The sequence below is a fragment of the Sus scrofa genome, chromosome X, assembly GCF_000003025.6.
Source record: "Sus scrofa isolate TJ Tabasco breed Duroc chromosome X, Sscrofa11.1, whole genome shotgun sequence".
NCBI lineage: Eukaryota > Metazoa > Chordata > Mammalia > Artiodactyla > Suidae > Sus > Sus scrofa.
In genome coordinates, this window is record NC_010461.5 from 43,232,123 (window position 1) to 43,250,448 (window position 18,326).

Genomic DNA, 18,326 nt, shown 5'->3' on the forward strand with positions numbered 1-18,326 from the left:
TCTCCTCTTCCTAATCTTTCCCTTCACCTCCATCCCCCAACAAAAAAGACGCACTGAGAAGTCAGAGCCGTGTGCACTAGGTGGTTGAGGACTTTATTTAGGGGAGGAGAAGTAATCGTATTTGTTCTTCCTCGGGGAGGGAGTCTTCAAACAATACCGAAGGGCAAGGGAAAGGGGGGGTGTGGCCTGGAGGGACGGGGGGCGGGGCCACAGCCAGACAAAATGGCAACACACAATCACAGGCACTACCGACATCACAGACACAGCAGAGGGTGCAGGACGGGGGCTCCAGACCGGGTTTCCAACCACCCCGAAACGGATGGGGGTGTGGAGGGAGAGAGGGAGGAGACAAGGGAAGGGGAGAGGGGGGAGGTCGGCCCCACAGACCCTTTGCCTCTGTCCTCTGATTACCTAGCTGTCGCATCGCAGGGTGGACAAGGGTACGGGGGGGGGGGGGGGGGGAAATTGCCTCTCTCTGGATCCCACCTTTCACCCTCCGAACCTTACCTCTCAGCTCTTCCCAGGTCACCTCAGTCCCCAGCCACCTCAATCCCCAGCCTTGTCGTCCCCCCACCACCACCCTTAACAAGACCCATGCTGTCGCAGCCCCTAGCCAAGCCTCTCGCCCCGCCCTTCCCACTGCCGAACCCACTCACTCTAACACCTTGTCTTCACTGCTCCATTGCTGGGGTGGGGCTGCCTCCTTTGAAACCCCCAGGCGTGTCCCACTCCAAGCCCCGAACTTTCTAGAACCCGGACTCCGACCTCATGCCAACTTTGACCCATTCCTGAGTCGCTCTTCTTGCCTTGCCCAAGATCTCTGCCCCCTTCAGAATCACATTCGGTCTCCCGAATGTTCCAGGCCACACCTCTTCCATAGATTCTGGTCCCAATGCAAAACCTGCCCACTCTGGAGTCTCACTCCACTATACAGTTCAAGCCCCCCCCCTTCTAGCACCAGACCCTCAGTGTTTTTTGAAAACCCAGTCCCCAGGTCCCAAATCACTCCTTCCCTAGGACCCTGTCATACTCCAACCTCCGCCCACTCTGGGCCCCCCTGCTGCCTCCCTCAGGGCTCCACCCCTTCTCGAACCACACTCTTTCCAAGCTTCCTTCCAAGCCCCAGTCTAGAATGCTCCAGAGTACCCCTCTTCTTGAGACTCCAGCTCCAGTATGTCTGGAACCCAATGCTCCTCCTGCTTACTGGTCTCCTCCACTCCAGAGCTCCTCGCCAAGACCACCTCGGGTCCCAAGCTCCCCTAGTCTCTTTCTCTCTCCCCCTCTCAGGGTTGAATTTTCCCTAATGGCCCTTGTTCAGGCATTGCTGGAAGAATCAAGGCCAGTTGGGTAGAGGCGAGGGAGAGGGGGAGAGAGTCTGAAGTTGCACCCACCCTCCTGACACAGCCTTCGGTCTCCTCCCTGTCCCCCTTTCAGAGTCCCCCTACTCCAGGGCACAGGGCCAGGGGACAGAGAGGGGCCAATGGATGAAGGGGAAGGGGTAGGGGTAAGAGAGGGGCCCACTCAAGATCGGGCCCCTATTGCATGAGGAGAGCGGAGTGGGGGCAGGGCTCAGACAGATAAATAGATATTTATATATAATATATATATATATAAACAGCAAAGACAGTTAAGGGTCTCCTGGCTTGAGGGATGGAGACCTGGGGTGTAGGAGTGGGAAGGGGGGCAGGCTTTCTCCTGAGCTCTTGCCTACCCATGGGATCCTCTCGGGCTGCACTGTCCTGTGGAGACAAAAGACACAAAAAGAAGAGGGAGGAGTTCCCTGGTGGCCTAGCAGGTTAAGGGTCTGGTGTTGTCACTACTGTGATGAGGGTTTGATCCCTGGTCCAGGAACTTCCACATGCCACAGGTGTGGCCAAATTTTTTTCTTTTTCTTTTTAGGGCCACACCCATGGCATATGGAGGTTCCCAGGCTAGGGGTCGAATCAGAGCTATGACGCAGCCACAGCAACGCAGGATCCGAGCCGCGTCTGCGACCTATACCACAGCTCACGGCAACGCCGGATCCTTAACAGCCTGAGCAAGGCCAGGGACCGAACCTGCAACCTCATGGTTCCTAGTCAGATTCATATCCGCTGTGCCGCGACGGGAACTCCCCCCTCCCATTTTTTTTTAATTAAAAAAAAAATAGGAGGGAATTCCCGTCGTGGCGCAGTGGTTAACAAATCCGACTAGGAACCATGAGGTTGCGGGTTCGGTCCCTGCCCTTGCTCAGTGGGTTAACGATCCGGCGTTGCCGTGAGCTGTGGTGTAGGTCGCAGACGCAGCTCCGATCCCACGTTGCTGTGGCTGTGGTGTAGGCCGGCGGCTACAGCTCCGATTCGACCCCTAGCCTGGGAACCTCCATATGCCGCGGGAGCGGCCCAAGAAATAGCAAAAAGACAAAATAATAATAATAATAATAATAGGAGAGGGGAGTTCCCATTTTAGCTCAATGGGTTACAAACCCATTTTTTTTTAATTAAAAAAAAATAGGAGAGGGGAGTTCCCATTTTAGCTCAATGGGTTACAAACCCAACCAGTATCCATGAAGATGTGGGTTTGATCTCTGGCCTCGCTCAGTCGGTTAAGGATCCGGCGTTGCTATGGCTGTGGCATAGGTTAGAAGCCCCATCTCCAATTTGACCCCTAGCCTGGGAACCTCCATATGCTGCATGTGTGGCCCTAAAAAAAGCAAAAAAAGCAAAAAAAAAAAAAAAGGAGAGAGAGAGAGAGGGAGTTCAGACATAAGGGGTGCCTTCGGGGAAGGGCTGGGCTGCTATGCCTCTGCCCAGGCTTTACCCTTCACCTGCCATGTCTTTTCTTCCTTCCTTCTTCCTTTACTTAGAGTCTTGGGGTCAGCTTCATCCCAGCTGCCCCTACTGGGAAGATATACCTTGCCCTCACTAGACTATGTACCAAAGAAATTATGATCCCCCCTCCAACAACCCAGTAAAGTCTGTTAACAGGCACTGTTCTCATTGGTGATAAACTATATTGAGCAAAGCAACGATCCTCATTTTTGTGAAGCTTACACTGCAGCAGGGGAGACAGATTTCAATGACCTTGATGTATAAGTGAGATATCTAGTATGATGTATGGTGATAATAAGTAAAATGGAAAAACAAGGAGTTCCCGTCGTGGTGCAGTGGTTAGCAAATCCGACCAGGAACCATGAGGTTGTGGGTTCGATCCCTCGCCTTGCTCAGTGGGTTAAGGATCCGGCGTTGCCATGAGCTGTGGTATGGGTCACAGACGTGGCTTGGATCCTGTGTTGCTGTGGCTCTGGCGTAGGCCAGTGGCTACAGCTCCAATTAGACCCCTAGCCTGGGAACCTCCCTATGCCACGGAAGCGGCCCTGGAAAAGGCAAAAAGACAAAAAAAAAAAAAGAAAAAGAAAAAGAAAAGTAGACTAGTGAAGAAGTTCCCTGGTGGCTCAGCGGGTTAAGGATCTGGCATTGTTGTGGGTGTTCCCCCCCCCCAAAAAAAAGGAAGAAAGGGGACTTGTAAGGAGCTGGCCAGGAAAGGTAATCAGTGTGTGTGGGTGTGACACTCCAGAGGGAAAGCAAGTTCCAAGACTGTGCAGTTGAGCTGTGCCTGGCACATCGAGGTAGCCAGTATGGCTGGAATAGGGTGTGTGTCTATGGGGTGGGGGTAGCAGTTGGAGGTGAAAGGTCAGAGAAGTGAGGGGTGGGCCATAATGAAGGCTTTGGCTTTTAATCAGAGTGAGATGGAGTCCCCATCTGAGCTCTGTGCATAGAAAGGTCATGGCTTGATTTAGGATTTAACAGGATTGCTCCCCACGCTGTGAGTAGAATATATCGGGAATAGGGGTGGAGGTCCAAGGGCACAGTGGGAAAATTATGGGTATATTTTCAAGGTAGAGCCAACAGGATTTTTTAATGAATTAGATCTGAGATGCCTAATACACTCCTCCCTGCCCTTTCCATCCTGGCCAAGTGCCGGAAGCTACATCCACTCACGTGTAGCCACCTCCTTGCCTTTCCCATCTCAAGTCCTCCACCTGCTTCTCCCCATCTTCCCATCTCAAATGTGCGGAAAATCTCACTTCTCTTTTGAGGCCCAACCAGAAGCCCTCACTCTGCCCCGCCCCTTTCCCTCTTTGAAATTCCATGCCACCTCCCTCATCTCCAGGGTTGCGAAGAGGTGGCGGATCTATCACCTCTTTCCGAATTGGTGAGTTTGTGTGACCTTCATGATCCTCACTGTGTTGGCTTTATCCTAACATATTGGCTAAGACACCCCCGCCTCCTCTTCCTTCCTAGGTTCCTGCGCCCGACCGATCCCCCACCACTCAAGTCCTTCTGCTACTCCCTCTACTCCACGGTTGTTCTACTCGCTTCGCTCTCAACTCCCTTCCCTCAAAGCAGCCCTTCTACCTCTCTCCCATTGGCTCTTCATTCTGCCCATTTTCAAGCACCGCTCTCCTACTCTCCATCATTGGCTAGTTTTTCCGCCCTTAGCATGTAGCTCCGCCTCTCCATTGGCTCCTTCAAACTCCCATCCTTATTTGTCCGGTCAGTGTCCTACGTACCATTTAATCTTGACTCTCATTGGTTCATTGACCCGCCCGTCTACTTTCATGAGCCGTCCTTGGCCGCACCGCCCGCCCGTCACTCACCAGACTACATCTGATTGGAGAAGGAGGTGGGCGCACCCTGAGGGCCGTAGCCTTGCTGCCCGTAGTCGCCCTGAGGCCCGTAGCCACCGCCACCGCCGCTGGCTGGCTGCCCGTAGTCAGGCTGATAGCCGCCCTGGGGCCCGTAGGAGTCCTGGGGCCCATAGCCGCCCGGGCCCTGCCCGTAGCCTGCCTCGCCGTAGGCATCACCGGGCGCCGGTTGCTTCTCGGGGGCGCCGGGAGGAGCGCGCAGGAATGGGGCAGCCCAGCCTGTCTCCTTGAACACGAACCACAGGTTGCCGACCCAGAGCACCAGGTTCAGGAAGCCGAACACCTGTGGGAAGCAAAGCTCGGCTGTCGTCCTGCACCCATTGCCCTGCCGGCCCCGGGGGACGTCGAGGCCGCTTGCGTCAGGCTTGGATTTGCAGGTTCCCAGAGGGTAGTGGTTTCTGAAACCCTAGACCCTCTGAGTCCCAGCGCATGAATGTCTATGTGCAGAAGAAAATCACCTTGGCGGGGAGTGGGGTGCGTGGCGTGTTAGAATTCAGCTTCCCAGAGATGTCGAGATATATCAGTATTACTTATGTGTTTATATATTTGCATATATATAGTTTATATATGTATAAAATATGGTAAACGAATCCTAAATTGTAATATATAGTAAAATGTTAAGCACACATTTTTATTAAATATGTAGATATGCCACTACTAAATGCACATATGCACATATGTATATACAAATATATAAATACACATGTATAAAGTATATAATTATATACTTTTATATTAAAACAAATATATGGAATTTGTATAGATATATACAACGTAATTCAATTTGGTGACGGGAAGTAATATTTCCACTTTACAGCTGAGGAAACTGAGGCCCAGAGAGGCTAAGCTGCACAAGATCTCACAGCCAACAACTGACCAAAAAAAAAAAAAAAAAAAAGGAGTTGGAATCCTAGCATCTTGTATTCCACTTACCATGTGCCAGGCCCTTTTTTAAGCGCTTTGTATGTTATTCGTGAAATACTCAACTTCGGAGCAGGACCTCTTATTTTCAAGTTATATGCTCAAATTGAGGCCTGACAGGCTGAGTAATTAGCTTTAGGTCACAGAGCTTGCAAGTGGCAGAGCTGGGATTTGAGCTTATCTGATTCTGGCCAGTAGGGGGCGTCCAGATGGGCAACATTTCAAGTTAAATGCTTTCATTTTGCTTATGAGGAAACAGGTCCCAAGAGGGTACTTACTGAGTCGCCAGCGATTCTGCATGACTAGGCTGGGCCTAGGATCCAGGTCTCCCACACCTAATTGGACAGACGATCTCACGTTCCCCTCTCGGGGACAGTCTGGTGTCACAGGGGTTGCAGTTGCTATCTCATCCTTCAAGTCTCTTGTTGGCATGCCTCCTCCAGGGGGTCCTCTTGAATTTCCTCTGAATTTTTCCCTCGTTCTCTCTCTCCACCACTCCCCATGTCAGACTTAAGTTTCCCAGCCACCCTCCCCAGCTGGTCAGGCCAGCTTCCTAGGGCTTACCACCGAGGTGTTGAGGCCAGAGGTCACAGGGTCCCTCAGCTCCTTGCAGGTATTCCCAGGCTGGTGGCAGACATCCATCTCATTGATAATGTTCTCTGGGTCCGTGGCCATCTTCACATCTGACAGCCCCTTGGCCCAGGCTGATGAGCTAACCAGCCACATGAAGGCGAACACTGCGGTGGCCAGAAAGTCCTAGGATGGGTAGGGGAGCACCGTGAGTGGGCTGCTTCCTGCCGGGCTGTGGGGCCTCCTCAGATCACAGGCTTTCTTGGGAGGAGGGATCCCCCCAAAGAAGCTTGTCTCTCCCCTGTCTTTCGAGCTCTTGAAGCCCTCAACACTCACTTGAAGGTGGCCCTCCTAGCCTTGTGTGTGTGACACAGAGGATGTGGGAGTGTGATTGCGGCATGTGGTGTGGGTGGGTAGAGGAGGATTCTATGGGATGGTTGTGGAATCCGTGGAATGCAGTGCGTCTTTCCACTTTCATCTCAATGTGGGAATTTGTGTCATTTTGTGTCTGAGATGGGGCTGAATGAATACAGCTGTGTAGGAATCAGTGTGTCTGTGTGGCATGATGACAAGCCTGACTGTCACAACGAACCTCTGTGTGCTCCTTTCTTTCATCTAGACTGTGTGGTTTTGTGAGAGGTGGCAAGTTTCCAGGTGTCTGGGATTCTGCGTGGGCTGCAGACGTGTCCCTGTCACTCTACGATTTGGTGTCTGTGATGCTTATAGCAGCAGCAGCAGCAGCAGCAGGAACGTGTGTGGTTATCAGCGCCAATTGCATGTGGGCCTGTCTGGGATTTGGCGTGGCCTCTGAACATGGCCGTGTCCCCGAGGATCCAGGGCCCCTGGCCCCTGCATGCAGGTGAGTGGCTGGGGGGTGGGGTGGGGTGGCGGGAGCTCACCAGCATGGGCCCTTTGTTGTTCTCTCGGTACTTGTTCTGCAGGAAGATGTAGGTAGCCAGAGCCCCCATGGAGTAGAGGAAGGCAAAGACGGCCACGGTGACAAAGAATTCAGCCGATGAGGAGTAGTTCCCCACAAGGAAGACTTTTTTAGTGCCCGCTTGGCAGGTGGGTGCCTCAAAGTACACTTCGTGCAGCCTGCAGAGAAAGGTGGGTGGGTGTGGCCCAGGCCCTAAGAACTCCCTGCGCCTCCCGATTGCCCAGCCACGGGTCCCCCAGATTCTGACAAGGTCCCAGGAATAGGAGGGAATAATCACGCACGAGCACCTACTGTGTACCAGTCACATCTCATTGATTGCGGACAGCATCCTGGTGAAATAGGTGTTATCCATCCCTCACTCCAGCCTGGATGCTTTGGCCCCTTTGTTATTCATAGAACATACCAGGCACCCTCCCATACTAGAATCTTTGCACTGGAATGCTAAGTCTCCTAGATATCTTCGTGGCTTACCCACTTGATCTTTTTTTTCTTTTTCTTTTTACAGCTGCACCCGAGGCATATGGAAGTTCCCGGGCCTGGGGTCGAATTGGAGCTGCAGCTGCCAGCCTGCACCACAGCCACGGCAACACAGGATCCAAGCCTCATCTACAACCGATGCCATAGCTTAAGGTGACGCAGGATCCTTAACCCATTGAGCAAGGCCAGGAATCAAACCCGCATCCTCACAGAGACAACGTCAGGTCCTTAACCCCCAAGCCATAACGGGAACTCCCCACTTGATCTTTTTCAAGTTTGTCACCTTCTCCGTGAGGCCTTCCCTGATCTCAGTCATTCAAATTAAATCTAACCATTCCCTCCCAGCACTCTTTATTCCCTTTCTTTGCTCCATTTTTCACTATAGCTGTGACACCCCCATCTGACATACCATGTATTTTACTTTTTTGCTTGACTGTTGCCATAACTACAGGAGGGTAGGGCTTTTTCCTTTGTTTCATTGCCGGTGGTCCCCTTAAGGCCTGGAACAGTGCTGCCACAAAGTAGGCGCTCAATACATGTTTATTAAATGAAGTAGACAGAGACAGGAGGAGTTCCCGTCGTGGCTCAGTGGTTAACGAATCCGACTAGGAACCATGAGGTTGTGGGTTCGATCCCTGGCCTTGCTCAGTGGGTTAAGGATCCAGCGTTGCCGTGAGCTGTGGGGTAGGTTGCAGAGGTGGCTTAGATCCCAAGTTGTTGTGGCTCTGGCATAGGGCAGCGGCTACAGCTCCAATTAGACCCCTGGCCTGGGAACCTCCACATGCTGCGGGAGCGGCCCTAGAAAAGGAAAAAAGAAAAAAAAAAGTAGACAGAGACAGAGGCTCTGAGAGATGCACTAACTTGCCTAGAGTCACACAGCTGGCACGGGAATGACAGAGTTGGGATCTGAACCCCGTGTTTTTCCCACATTGACTCTTCTTCCCACTTCCCTTCAGGTCCCCAAGAGAAAGACAAATGTGTACTTAGCAGAGGAAGGCCCAGAGACTACAAAATAGGAGGAGACAGACAGACAGAAAGACAGGCAGGTAGAAGGGATGCTGGAACAGGGTGCATGTATGTGAGGTGTGGGTGGGGGGTGGGCAGGCAGATTGAGAAGCATCTGGGGCTAAGGCCTTTCCTATGGTGTGATGGAAGAGGGGTCATCAGGAGTGTGTGCAGGGAGGGAACTCCGTCGTGGCTCAGCAGGCTAAGAATCAATCTAACTAGTATCTATGAGGTTGTGGGTTCGATCCCTGGCCTTGCTCGGTGGGTTAAGGATCCGGCGTTGCCATGAGCTGTGGTGTGGGTCGCAGATGCAGCTTGGATCTGGCATGACTGTGGCTGTGGCGTAGGCCAGCAGCTGCAGCTCCGATTGGACTCCTAGCCTGGGAACTTCCATATGCTGCAGGTGCAGCCCTAAAAAGGAAAATAAATAAATAAATAAAAATTAAAAAAAATAAAATAAAGGAGGGTGTGAGAGGCGACAAAGACTAGGGTGAGGTCCCAGAGCTCTGGCCTCAGGTCAGCGAGGGGAGGAGAGGCAGGATCCTGAGATGAGCAAATGGGGCCAAGGGCCCTTGTGTAGCAAAGGGCCTAAGGGAAGGGCTTGCACTTATTTATTTATTTTTTTTGGTCTTTTGTCTTTTTAGGGCTGCACCCATGGCATATGGAGGTTCCCAGGCTGGGGGTCCAATCGGAGCTACAGCTGCCGGCCTACGCCACGGCCACAGCAACGCCAGATCGGAGCCGCATCTGTGACCTACACTACAGCTCACGGCAACGCCGGATCCTTCACCCACTGAGCCAGGCCGGGGATCGAACCCTCATCCTCATGGATACTAGTCGGGGTTTGTTAGCCACTGAGCCACGATGGGAACTCCAGGGCTTCCACTTATTGATGACCTCTAAGCATTTCACACAACTGCCTCATTTAATGACCCTCCCCCACAAAAAGCAGGCATTCCTATACCTGTTTTATAGATGCACAAACCAGGCTCAGCAAGGTTATGTTACTTGCCCAGGGCTATATGGCTGCTAAATGGTGGTGCTAGGAGTTGGATCTGGGTTTGAGTTTCCAAGTTTCTAGGGGGAATAAGGGGCCTTTGGGGGGATTATTGAGGCAGTGGTAGGGTTAGTCATGGGGACAGAGGGCAAAGTATTTTTTTTCTGGGAGACTCGTGGGTAAAGGGAAGATCCTCAGGACCTGAGGTCCCAGGCTTGGGAGGTGTTGGATTGGGGGGGGGTCCACAGATTTCTGTAGTCTTCTGGGTCCCCAAAGGGCCTGCTCTTGGCATTATCCCATGCTTCAACGCCTGCTCCTTTCCTAATCTCTCTTGGCTTCTGTGAACCTGTGGATCCCCCGTTGCCACAAGCCCCTCAGCCTCTCAGACCACGCCTCCTTGGCACCCTTTTTTCTGTCTTTCTTTCTTTTTGGTTTTGCAGGAGTTCCCATCATGGTGCAGCAGAAACAAATCTGTCTGGGAACCATGAAGTTGCGAGTTCAATCCCTGGCCTTGCTCAGTGGGTTAAGGATCTGGCATTGCTGTGGCTGTGGTGAAGGCCGGCAGCTGTAGCTCCGATTAGACCCCTAGCTTGGGAGCCTTCATATGCCGTGGGTGTGGCCCTAAAAAGCAAAATAAATAAATAAATAAATAATAAATAAATAAAATAAATAAATATTTTTCAGCTGCACCCACAGCATATGGAAGTTCCTGGACCAGGGATGGAATCTGAGCCAGAACTGTGACCTATGCCACAGCTGTGGCAATGCCAGGCCCTTAACCCACCGAGCCACAGTGGGAACTCTGGTACCCCCCTTTTTTTTTCGTTATTGCTCAGGGCCTGTGCTGGCTTTTCCTCTCTTCAGTCTTCCTTCTCATCCTATATTTACACCTAGTGCTCAAAAATCCCTTCTTTCGGGAGTTCCCATCCTAGTTCAGTGGTAATGAACCTGACTAGTATCCATGAGGAAGCGGGTTCGATCCCTGGCCTCACTCAGTGGGTTAAGGAGCTACAGCTCCGATTAGACCCCTAGCCTGGGAACTTGCATAAGCCGAGGGTGTGGCCCTAAAAAGACAAAAAAAAAATCCCTACTTTCCAGTTCAATCGCTGACCTCTTCCCTGAGTCCCTTAAACGTATTTATTTTTCTTATATATTAACAAATGTTTATGGAGCACATATTGTGGGCCTGACACTGTGCTAAGCATTTTACAAGTATTAATTCATTTACTATGTATCATAAGTCTGTAAAGTGTTTTTTTTTGTTTTTTTTTGTTTTTTTTTTGTCTTTTTGCCTTTTCTAGGGCCGCTCCTGTGGCATATGGAGGTTCCCAGGCTAGGGGTCGAATCGCAGCTGTAGCCACCGGCCTATACCAGAGCCACAGCAACGTGGGATCTGAGCTGCATCTGCAACCTACACCACAGTTCAGGGCAATGCTGGATCCCCAACCCACTGAGCAAGGCCAGGGATTGAACCCACAACCTCATGGTTCCTAGTCGGATTCAGATTCGTTAACCACTGCACCACGACGGGAACTCCTGTAAAGTGGTTATTATCCCCTCTTACAGATGAGGACAATGAGACCCAGAGCAGTTATGCAATTTGTCCTAGTAGTGGAAGCGCCTCAGGAGCCTCTGATGAAATTGTATCTGTGGATCTCTGTCTCCCCACTCCTAGGAGGTATGCGTCTATCTGCATGAGGGCAATGACCTTGCCTGCTTGTGCTCACTCTCAAATACCTAGCATCCAGGGTCTGGTCTGAGCTTGAGAACTCTCAGAAGTGCTGGATTGGGTTTCATCCTTCCTTAGAGCTAAGCAGCACCCCTCATTTTTCCCCATCATAAAACCCCGCATGAGGAGCCCCTGCTTGGATTTCTCCTAACCTGCAGTTTGTTTATTTGTTATCATGCTGGCTCCAGGAGAGTAAGGAGCTTGGTCTGTTTTGTTCACTGTTATATCCCTAGCACTTTGAGCAATACCTGACATATAATAGGTTCTCAAAAAATGTGTATGGAATGAATGAATGGTATTTAAGTAATGATATTAGTTACCATTAATTGAGCACCTACTGTGTTAAGTATATATATATATATCTCCTTGTGTGTGTGTTTAAAATTTTGAATCTTGTTTATTGCCAGTCTCCTGCCCCTCCCCTTCACTAGAACATAGCCCCAGAGGGCAAGAGCCTATGCCTGTCTTGGTCGCCACATATTCTAAATGTCCAGAGCAGTGCCAGGCACAAGGTAGGTGCTCAGTGCATGTGCAGTGAACTGAGTGGGTGTGGTCTCCTGCGGTGGGGGCTGGTCAGGAGCCCCTGGGGAGAAGGTGCTGGCGGGTCCCCCCCTCCCCCACTTACGCTCCCCCCCCAGTCTGTCAGGATCCCAGGGGTGGGTTAGGGCGGGGGGGGGGGCGCACACCTGAAGGGGTACTCGAATTCGACCTTGATGTTGAGGTCACTCTTGGTCTTGTTGGCACATTCCACACTCAGCTGGAACTCCCCACTGTAACTGCCGCATGTGGCAAAGGCGAAGATGGCAAAGACCTTGGGCAGCAGGGACGGGGATGACCATGGTGAGCCTGTGTGCACCCGGACAGGGATGCCCTCCTCTGGACAGATGGGGGCCCAGCATAGGCAGCAGCAGATGGACTCGTCCCCACCCCCATCCCCTAATCAGGGCTCCTCAGTCCCAAGGACAAGCTGATTAGAGGGGTGTGGCTACCTCTTCCAGTCTTTCTCCTGGTGTCTCTCTTGGTCTCTTGCCTCTCAATGCCCTGACCCCTTTCTTCTGCCTTGGTCTCTCGGCTCCTCTGTCTGCCTCTGTATCTCTATCTGTTTTCTACCTATCTCTGCTATTCTCTGTGTCTCTATTTCTTTCGGTATCTCTGGCTCTGTTTCTTGATGTGTCTGTGTCTTTCTCAGATGTCTCTCGTCTCTCTGTATCTCTGCTTGTCTCTGCCTCTCTGGTAGCTAAGTCTGTCTCTTTCTGCCTCTTCTCTCTGTCTGAATGTGCGCGTGTCTGTCTGTCTGTCTTTCCGTTTCTTGGTCTCTCTCTATCTCCCTGGTCTGTCTCTGACTCATTCTCTCTATGGTGCGCGCTCTCTCCCTCCCTCCTGCCTCTTTGTGTTTATCGGTTTCTCTTTTCCTGGAGGGTCTCTTCTTTCGCTCTCCCTCACCCCATGTCTCTTCCTCTCTTCCTAGGTCTGGTTTCTCTTGGCTTCTTCTTTTCTCTGTGCATCCTTCTCTGTCTCCCTTTTCTTTGTCTCTTTCTGTTTGTCTCTCTCTCATCTCTGTATCTCTTTTTTTCTTGGTATTTCTATCTCTGTCGCCATCATTTCTGTTCTCCCATCCTCCCTGTCTCCTTTACTGTCTCTGGGCTTCTCTGGTTTTGCATCTCTCCCTACAGCAACCACCTTCGGGCTCCATCTCCCCTGCCCCTTTCTCACCTCCGGAGAGGAGGAAGTAGGACGCCACAGTCTTCCGCTTCACAATGGGGGTACCCTTGGCCTTATGTTATATCACAGCACAGCCTGTCCATTCTCTGGTCCCAACCCTCTGGGACTTCACCTTGGAACCCAATTTCCCCATCCCCCTTCAGCCCCCCCATTCCCCCTCCCCATCCCTTCTCCACCCCTGCTCTTCCAGACCCCACTACCTCCCTCTTTCTCCCTACAGCCCAGGCCACACTCACCCATTGCAGCACCTTCACGAAGCCGAGGGGCTCCTTGACCACCCGGAACTGACCCCCGGCCACCAGCTGAAGAGACAAACGGTGGGGAGGGGTGGGGTTGTTTGGGATGGAGAAGGAGGTGAGGGGCAAGGCCACCAGGCAATGACCCCTGGGGATAAGGCATATGACCTCGGGGACGGAGTGACGTTGGGAGAGGAGGTGAAAAGGAGAAAGTGACACTTTGGGGAAGGTGTGAGCTCAGGGTCTCTGAGAGAAGATTCCCTAGGATTCAGGGCTGGTGGGGAGGTCTGGGGGGTTGGTGAGATAAACGGCAGAGGGGGTCAGGGGTGAAAAAGGTGAGGATGGAGTCAGGACTAGTTAGGGAAGGGGAGAAGGTCCGAAACGGTAAAGGTGAGACAGATGGTGAAAGGGATTGGGTGGAGAAAGTGAGGAAGGATTTGGGGTTCACTAGGGTGGGGGAGGGGGGTCTTGGGTGGCGAAGGTGAGTCACACCAGGGAGGGAGTCGGGTTGGCTAGGGTGGGGGAGGGGTCTGCAGCGGTAAAGGTGAGTCAGATGATGGTCGCGGGGTGTCTGAGGTGATGAAGGTGGGAGGGGTTAGTCCTGGTTAGAGATGGGCGAGGTTCTGAGGTGGTGAAGAAGAGTGCAATGGCAGAGAGGGTCTGGACCGATTAAGGAGGAGGAGGGCTGGGACATGGCTTCACTGCATACGTGCCGGGGGAAGGGAGAATAGGGGTTTCGGAGAAGCGAAACCAATCGTCTTCCCCCTTGGTCTGCTCTGGGGGACGAGGTGGTCGTCCACCAGGGTACCGTCTCTGTTTAGAAGGGGCAGGTGTCAGCCCTCGCTTCCATCCCCGCCCCCACGCCTTCTGTCGCTCTATTTCCTAGCTCATCCGCAGCACCCCCCATCTTTCTTCCACCCTCCCCTCCCCTCCCTCCTTGCCTATACCCTAGCTCCCAGACCCCTCTCCTTCCCGGTCTCCTGTAAGGAACTGGCTTCTGGCGGCCCCCGCTGCGGCAGTGAGGTCGGCCCTCGCTGCGGCAAAGGGCGCACCCCTTCTTTTCTCCACCTCCCCCTTCTTCCCCTCGCCTGCCGCAGACCCCATCCCCAGAGCCAGGGACCAGTGGTCCGCTGCTTGGATTCTGGCCACCACCTCTTAGAGTCCGCGGATTCGCTGCGACCGGGCGAGGAGGCCGGGCAGCGGCGGGCTCTGTCCGCGGTGCTGGAACGCGTACCTGATTCACCACGTCCATGTCGGCCAGCAGCAGCATCAGCAATGCGGGGGGCGGGAGGCGCCTGCCAGCAAGGGCGGGCGCGGGGCGCGGGGGGGGGCGGTGCGCGATCGTCGGAACAGCCCAGGCGGCCGTAGCTCCGCCTCCCGCGCCCCCTTCTCTCTCTCCGCGCGCGCCTGCGCACAACAACGGTCCCTAAATCTCCCTGCCGCCATTCCAGCCCGGAGCCTGGAACCGTGAGAATGGTCCCCCATCATTATCTTTGAAAACACAGCTAGAGATCTGGGGCGAGGTGCACCGTTCGGCCCTCCAGTAAGACAGTTTGCCAGACCCTTTACTTAATTTGTTGACCGTATTCACTTATTTAATCTTTAGGACAGCCCTATGTGGTAGGGACTATTGGCCTCATTTTTACAGGTAAGGAAAATGAGTCCCCAGAGAGGTTAAGCGACGTGTACAAGGTCGCTCAGCAGGTTATCGGCAGTGCCCAAAGTCCCTGCAATTTAAACATAGGTCAGGATCCTGAGGGTTTCTTCTCGTCTGCATTTTAAGCACAGTTAGAAAAAACCCTCCCCCTCCAACCATCTCCTCTGTTTCTCTCTTCCTTAGTAAAAGTGTTGCCTTTTCCGACTCTGCACTTTGTATCCTGTTCATTCCTCAGTCCTCTCTTAATTGGACTACCCCTCCTTCATGCTACTAAGACCCACCAAGGTCAATGGCAGTTGCCGTGTTGCAAAATCCAGCAGATAAACACAATTGGAATTTAAGATGCTCAACCTCACTCATGCTAAAAGAAATGCCTATAAAATCTAAGACACTGTTTTTCACCTTTGAGGGTGATGAATATAAAAAAAGTTTGGTAATGCTCCATAGTAGCAAGTTGGCCAGAAACAGGCATTCTTTTTTTTTTTTTTTTGTCTTTTTGCCATTTCTTTGGGCTGCTCCCGAGGCATATGGAGTTTCCCAGGCTAGGGGTCGAATCGGAGCTGTAGCCACTGGCCTACGCCAGAGCCACAGCAACTCGGGATCCGAGCCACGTCTGCAACCTACATCACAGCTCATGGCAACGCCAGATCGTTAACCCACTGAGCAAAGGCAAGGACCAACCCGCAACCTCATGGTTCCTAGTCGGATTCGTTAACCACTGCGCCACGACGGGAACTCCAGAAACAGGCATTCTCATAAATTGCCAGTGGAAGTTAAATTGGTAGAACGTTTATAGAGGGTAATTTGGCAAAATATAGCAAACTAAAAAATACATATATGTGGCTCAGCATTTACACTTCTATGGATTTATCTTACAGATAAATTCATACATGTGCTAAAAGAGTTATGTATAAGATAATACGCTGTGTGCTGTATGGACACTCCTTAAGTGCTCATTACTGGTGGCCTGTTTAAAAACAATCTCAGAGCCTCAGAATGGACTGCTATGTAGCTGTCATTACTAATAATATGGAGCTGTGTAATTACTACCAAGATAGTTGAGTAAGACATGCAAACTTATTTAACTCTCTGGGAATTGTATACAAAGAGAAGGGGGTTCCTGCTGTGGCTCAGTGGTTGACGAACCTGACTGGTAACCATGGGGTTGCAGATTCGATCCCTGGCCTTGCTCAGTGGGTTAAGGATCCTGTGTTGCTCTGAGGTGTGGTGTAGGGTGCAGACGCGGCTGGGATACTGTGTTGCTGTGACTGTGGTGTAGGCTGGCAGCTACAGCTCTGATTCGACCCCTAGCCTGGGAACTTCCATGTGCCGTGGGTGTGGCCCTAAAAAAGACAAAAAAAAAAAAAAAAAAAAGAAGGGAAGAATTATAATTATAGAGAGAATAGCTGCCATTTTAAATTGTGGCTATTCTATGAGCTTCACATATACTACTCATTTAAATCCTCACAATGACCCTATGATCAGGTACTACTACTATCTTCATTTTACTGCTGAGTAAACTAAGGTGCAGAGAGGTGAAGGAATTTTCCTGAGGTCACACAGCTGGTAAGTGGTTGAACTAGGATTTGCACAGCTGGTACGTGGCAGAACTAGGATTTGAAACCAGGAAGTCTGGCTCTGGCACCTGTGACTTGCAGCCACTGTGCTAACATCAGAACAGCATCCTATACGTGTATAAAAGATATCTGATAACACTGGTTGCCTCCAGATGGAAACTTTGCCTTTATATACCTTTGTACCTTTGAATTTTGAACCATCTGAATGTATTACCCATTTTTAAAAAATTTTAATGGTAGTTGATTTACAATGTTGCGTTAGTTTCAGGTGTACAGCAAAGTGATTCAGTTATACATATACCTGTTCTTTTTTTCAGATTTTTCCCCATATAGATTGTTACAGAATATTGAGTAGAGTTCCCTGTGCTATACAGTAGGCCCTTGTTGATTATCTATTTTATATATTGTATGTCTATTTTTTAAAAACACACACTCAAATTCACACAAATATGTAATGGGTACTTTCCAGTTATTGCCCTTTTGGGGGAAGAGCATGGGTTTTGACATTCAGTTGCTTGAATGTGAATCCTACCTCTAATATTTGTTCCTGTGTGACTTGGGACAGGTAAGATACTTGAAAATGGTACTTACAGGATTGTTGCGCTGATGAAACATGATATCACTGTAATACATTTAGCACCGGGCACAATACATGGTTCATTTTATCTTCTACACATCTCCGGAATCTACTCACTTCTCACCATCTCCTCTGCCACCTCCCCTGGCTAAGGCGACCATCATTCCTGCCAATTTTAGCACCTCCAGTCTCTTCCCCTCCCTTCTGTTTTCAGCACAGCCGTCAGAGCGTCTATTTAAAATTCAGAGTTAACTATGTCACCACCCTGCTCAAATCCCTCCCGTGGCTTCCCTACTGCTTTCAGGAAAAATTCCAGGGGTCGGAGCCTGGCATTCAAGGGTCCACATCCTCTGGCCTCAGGTGGCTTGTCCCACCCTATCCCTCAACAATCTCCTTTTTTTGCTCTTGTTTCCATGCCCATGACTTACTTTCCCCTGTACACCAGCCCAACCACTCCGAGCCTTTGTTTCCAGACCCAGCACAACTCTATATATTCCGAGTCCTAGTCTCCAATTCTGGCTTCCCTCAAATTTCAGCCCTGGCTCGATTGATACCCATTGTTACCAGTGAGAAACCCCGGCTCGGAGAGCTGGGAGGAGACCTTAGGTCAGATCCTCCCCAGGGAGGGCCCCATCCGGTGCCACTTCCAACACTACTTCCAATTCCTTTGGAGTGGGGATGGCCACCACTTCTTCTTTTTATTTATTTTTTTATTTTTGTCTTTTTAAGGCCACACCCGTGGCATGTGGAAGTTCCTAGGCTAGGGGTTGAACCGGAGCTGCAGCTGCCAGCCTACACCACAACCTCCACCAGCAGCACACGGCAACGCCGGATCCTTAACCCACAGAGCGAGGCCAGGGATCAAACTTGCATCCTCATGGATCCTAGGTGGGTTCATAACCTGCTGAGCCACAACAGGAACTCCCCTGACTACCACTTTGGACAAGCCCTATCACATGTCTAAGCCAGCTCCATTTGTGCGGAGGGAAAGCCAGAATAGCGCCTGGCACAAAATAAATGCCTGGAGTTCCTGTCGTGGCTCAGTGGTAACGAACCCGACTGGGATCCATGAGGAAGCAGGTTCAATCCCTGGCCTCGCTCAGTGGGTTAAGGATCCAGCGTTGCCATGAGCTCTGGTGTAGGTTGCAGATGAAGCTCAGATCCCACATTTCTGTGGCTGCGGCAAGGGCCAGCAGCTGTGGCTCCAATTCAGCCGCTAGCCAGGGAACCTCCA

The 18,326-nt window shown here is 51.4% G+C and overlaps 1 protein-coding gene across 1 annotated transcript; it reads right to left on the minus strand.

Annotated features, from left to right (window-relative positions):
* On the minus strand, nucleotides 68-14,642 carry SYP (synaptophysin). Its single transcript, XM_003135078.5, has 7 exons — nucleotides 14,516-14,642; nucleotides 13,282-13,347; nucleotides 12,010-12,134; nucleotides 7,078-7,273; nucleotides 6,173-6,364; nucleotides 4,640-4,970; nucleotides 68-1,739 (listed from the first exon to the last, which is right to left on the minus strand). The coding sequence occupies exons 1-6, from the start codon at nucleotides 14,549-14,551 to the stop codon at nucleotides 4,644-4,646; spliced, it is 942 nt and encodes a 313-aa protein (XP_003135126.2). The 5' UTR covers nucleotides 14,552-14,642; the 3' UTR covers nucleotides 68-1,739; nucleotides 4,640-4,643.

Excerpts from the sequence above, each read along its gene's own strand:
- SYP (XM_003135078.5), bottom strand. The coding sequence starts at position 14,551 with ATGCTGCTGCTGGCCGACATGGACGTGGTGAATCAG. Across the intron at positions 13,348-14,515 it reads ACATGGACGTGGTGAATCAG|CTGGTGGCCGGGGGTCAGTT; the intron begins GTACGCGTTCCA and ends TTGTCTCTTCAG. Across the intron at positions 6,365-7,077 it reads ACAACAAAGGGCCCATGCTG|GACTTTCTGGCCACCGCAGT; the intron begins GTGAGCTCCCGC and ends TACCCATCCTAG.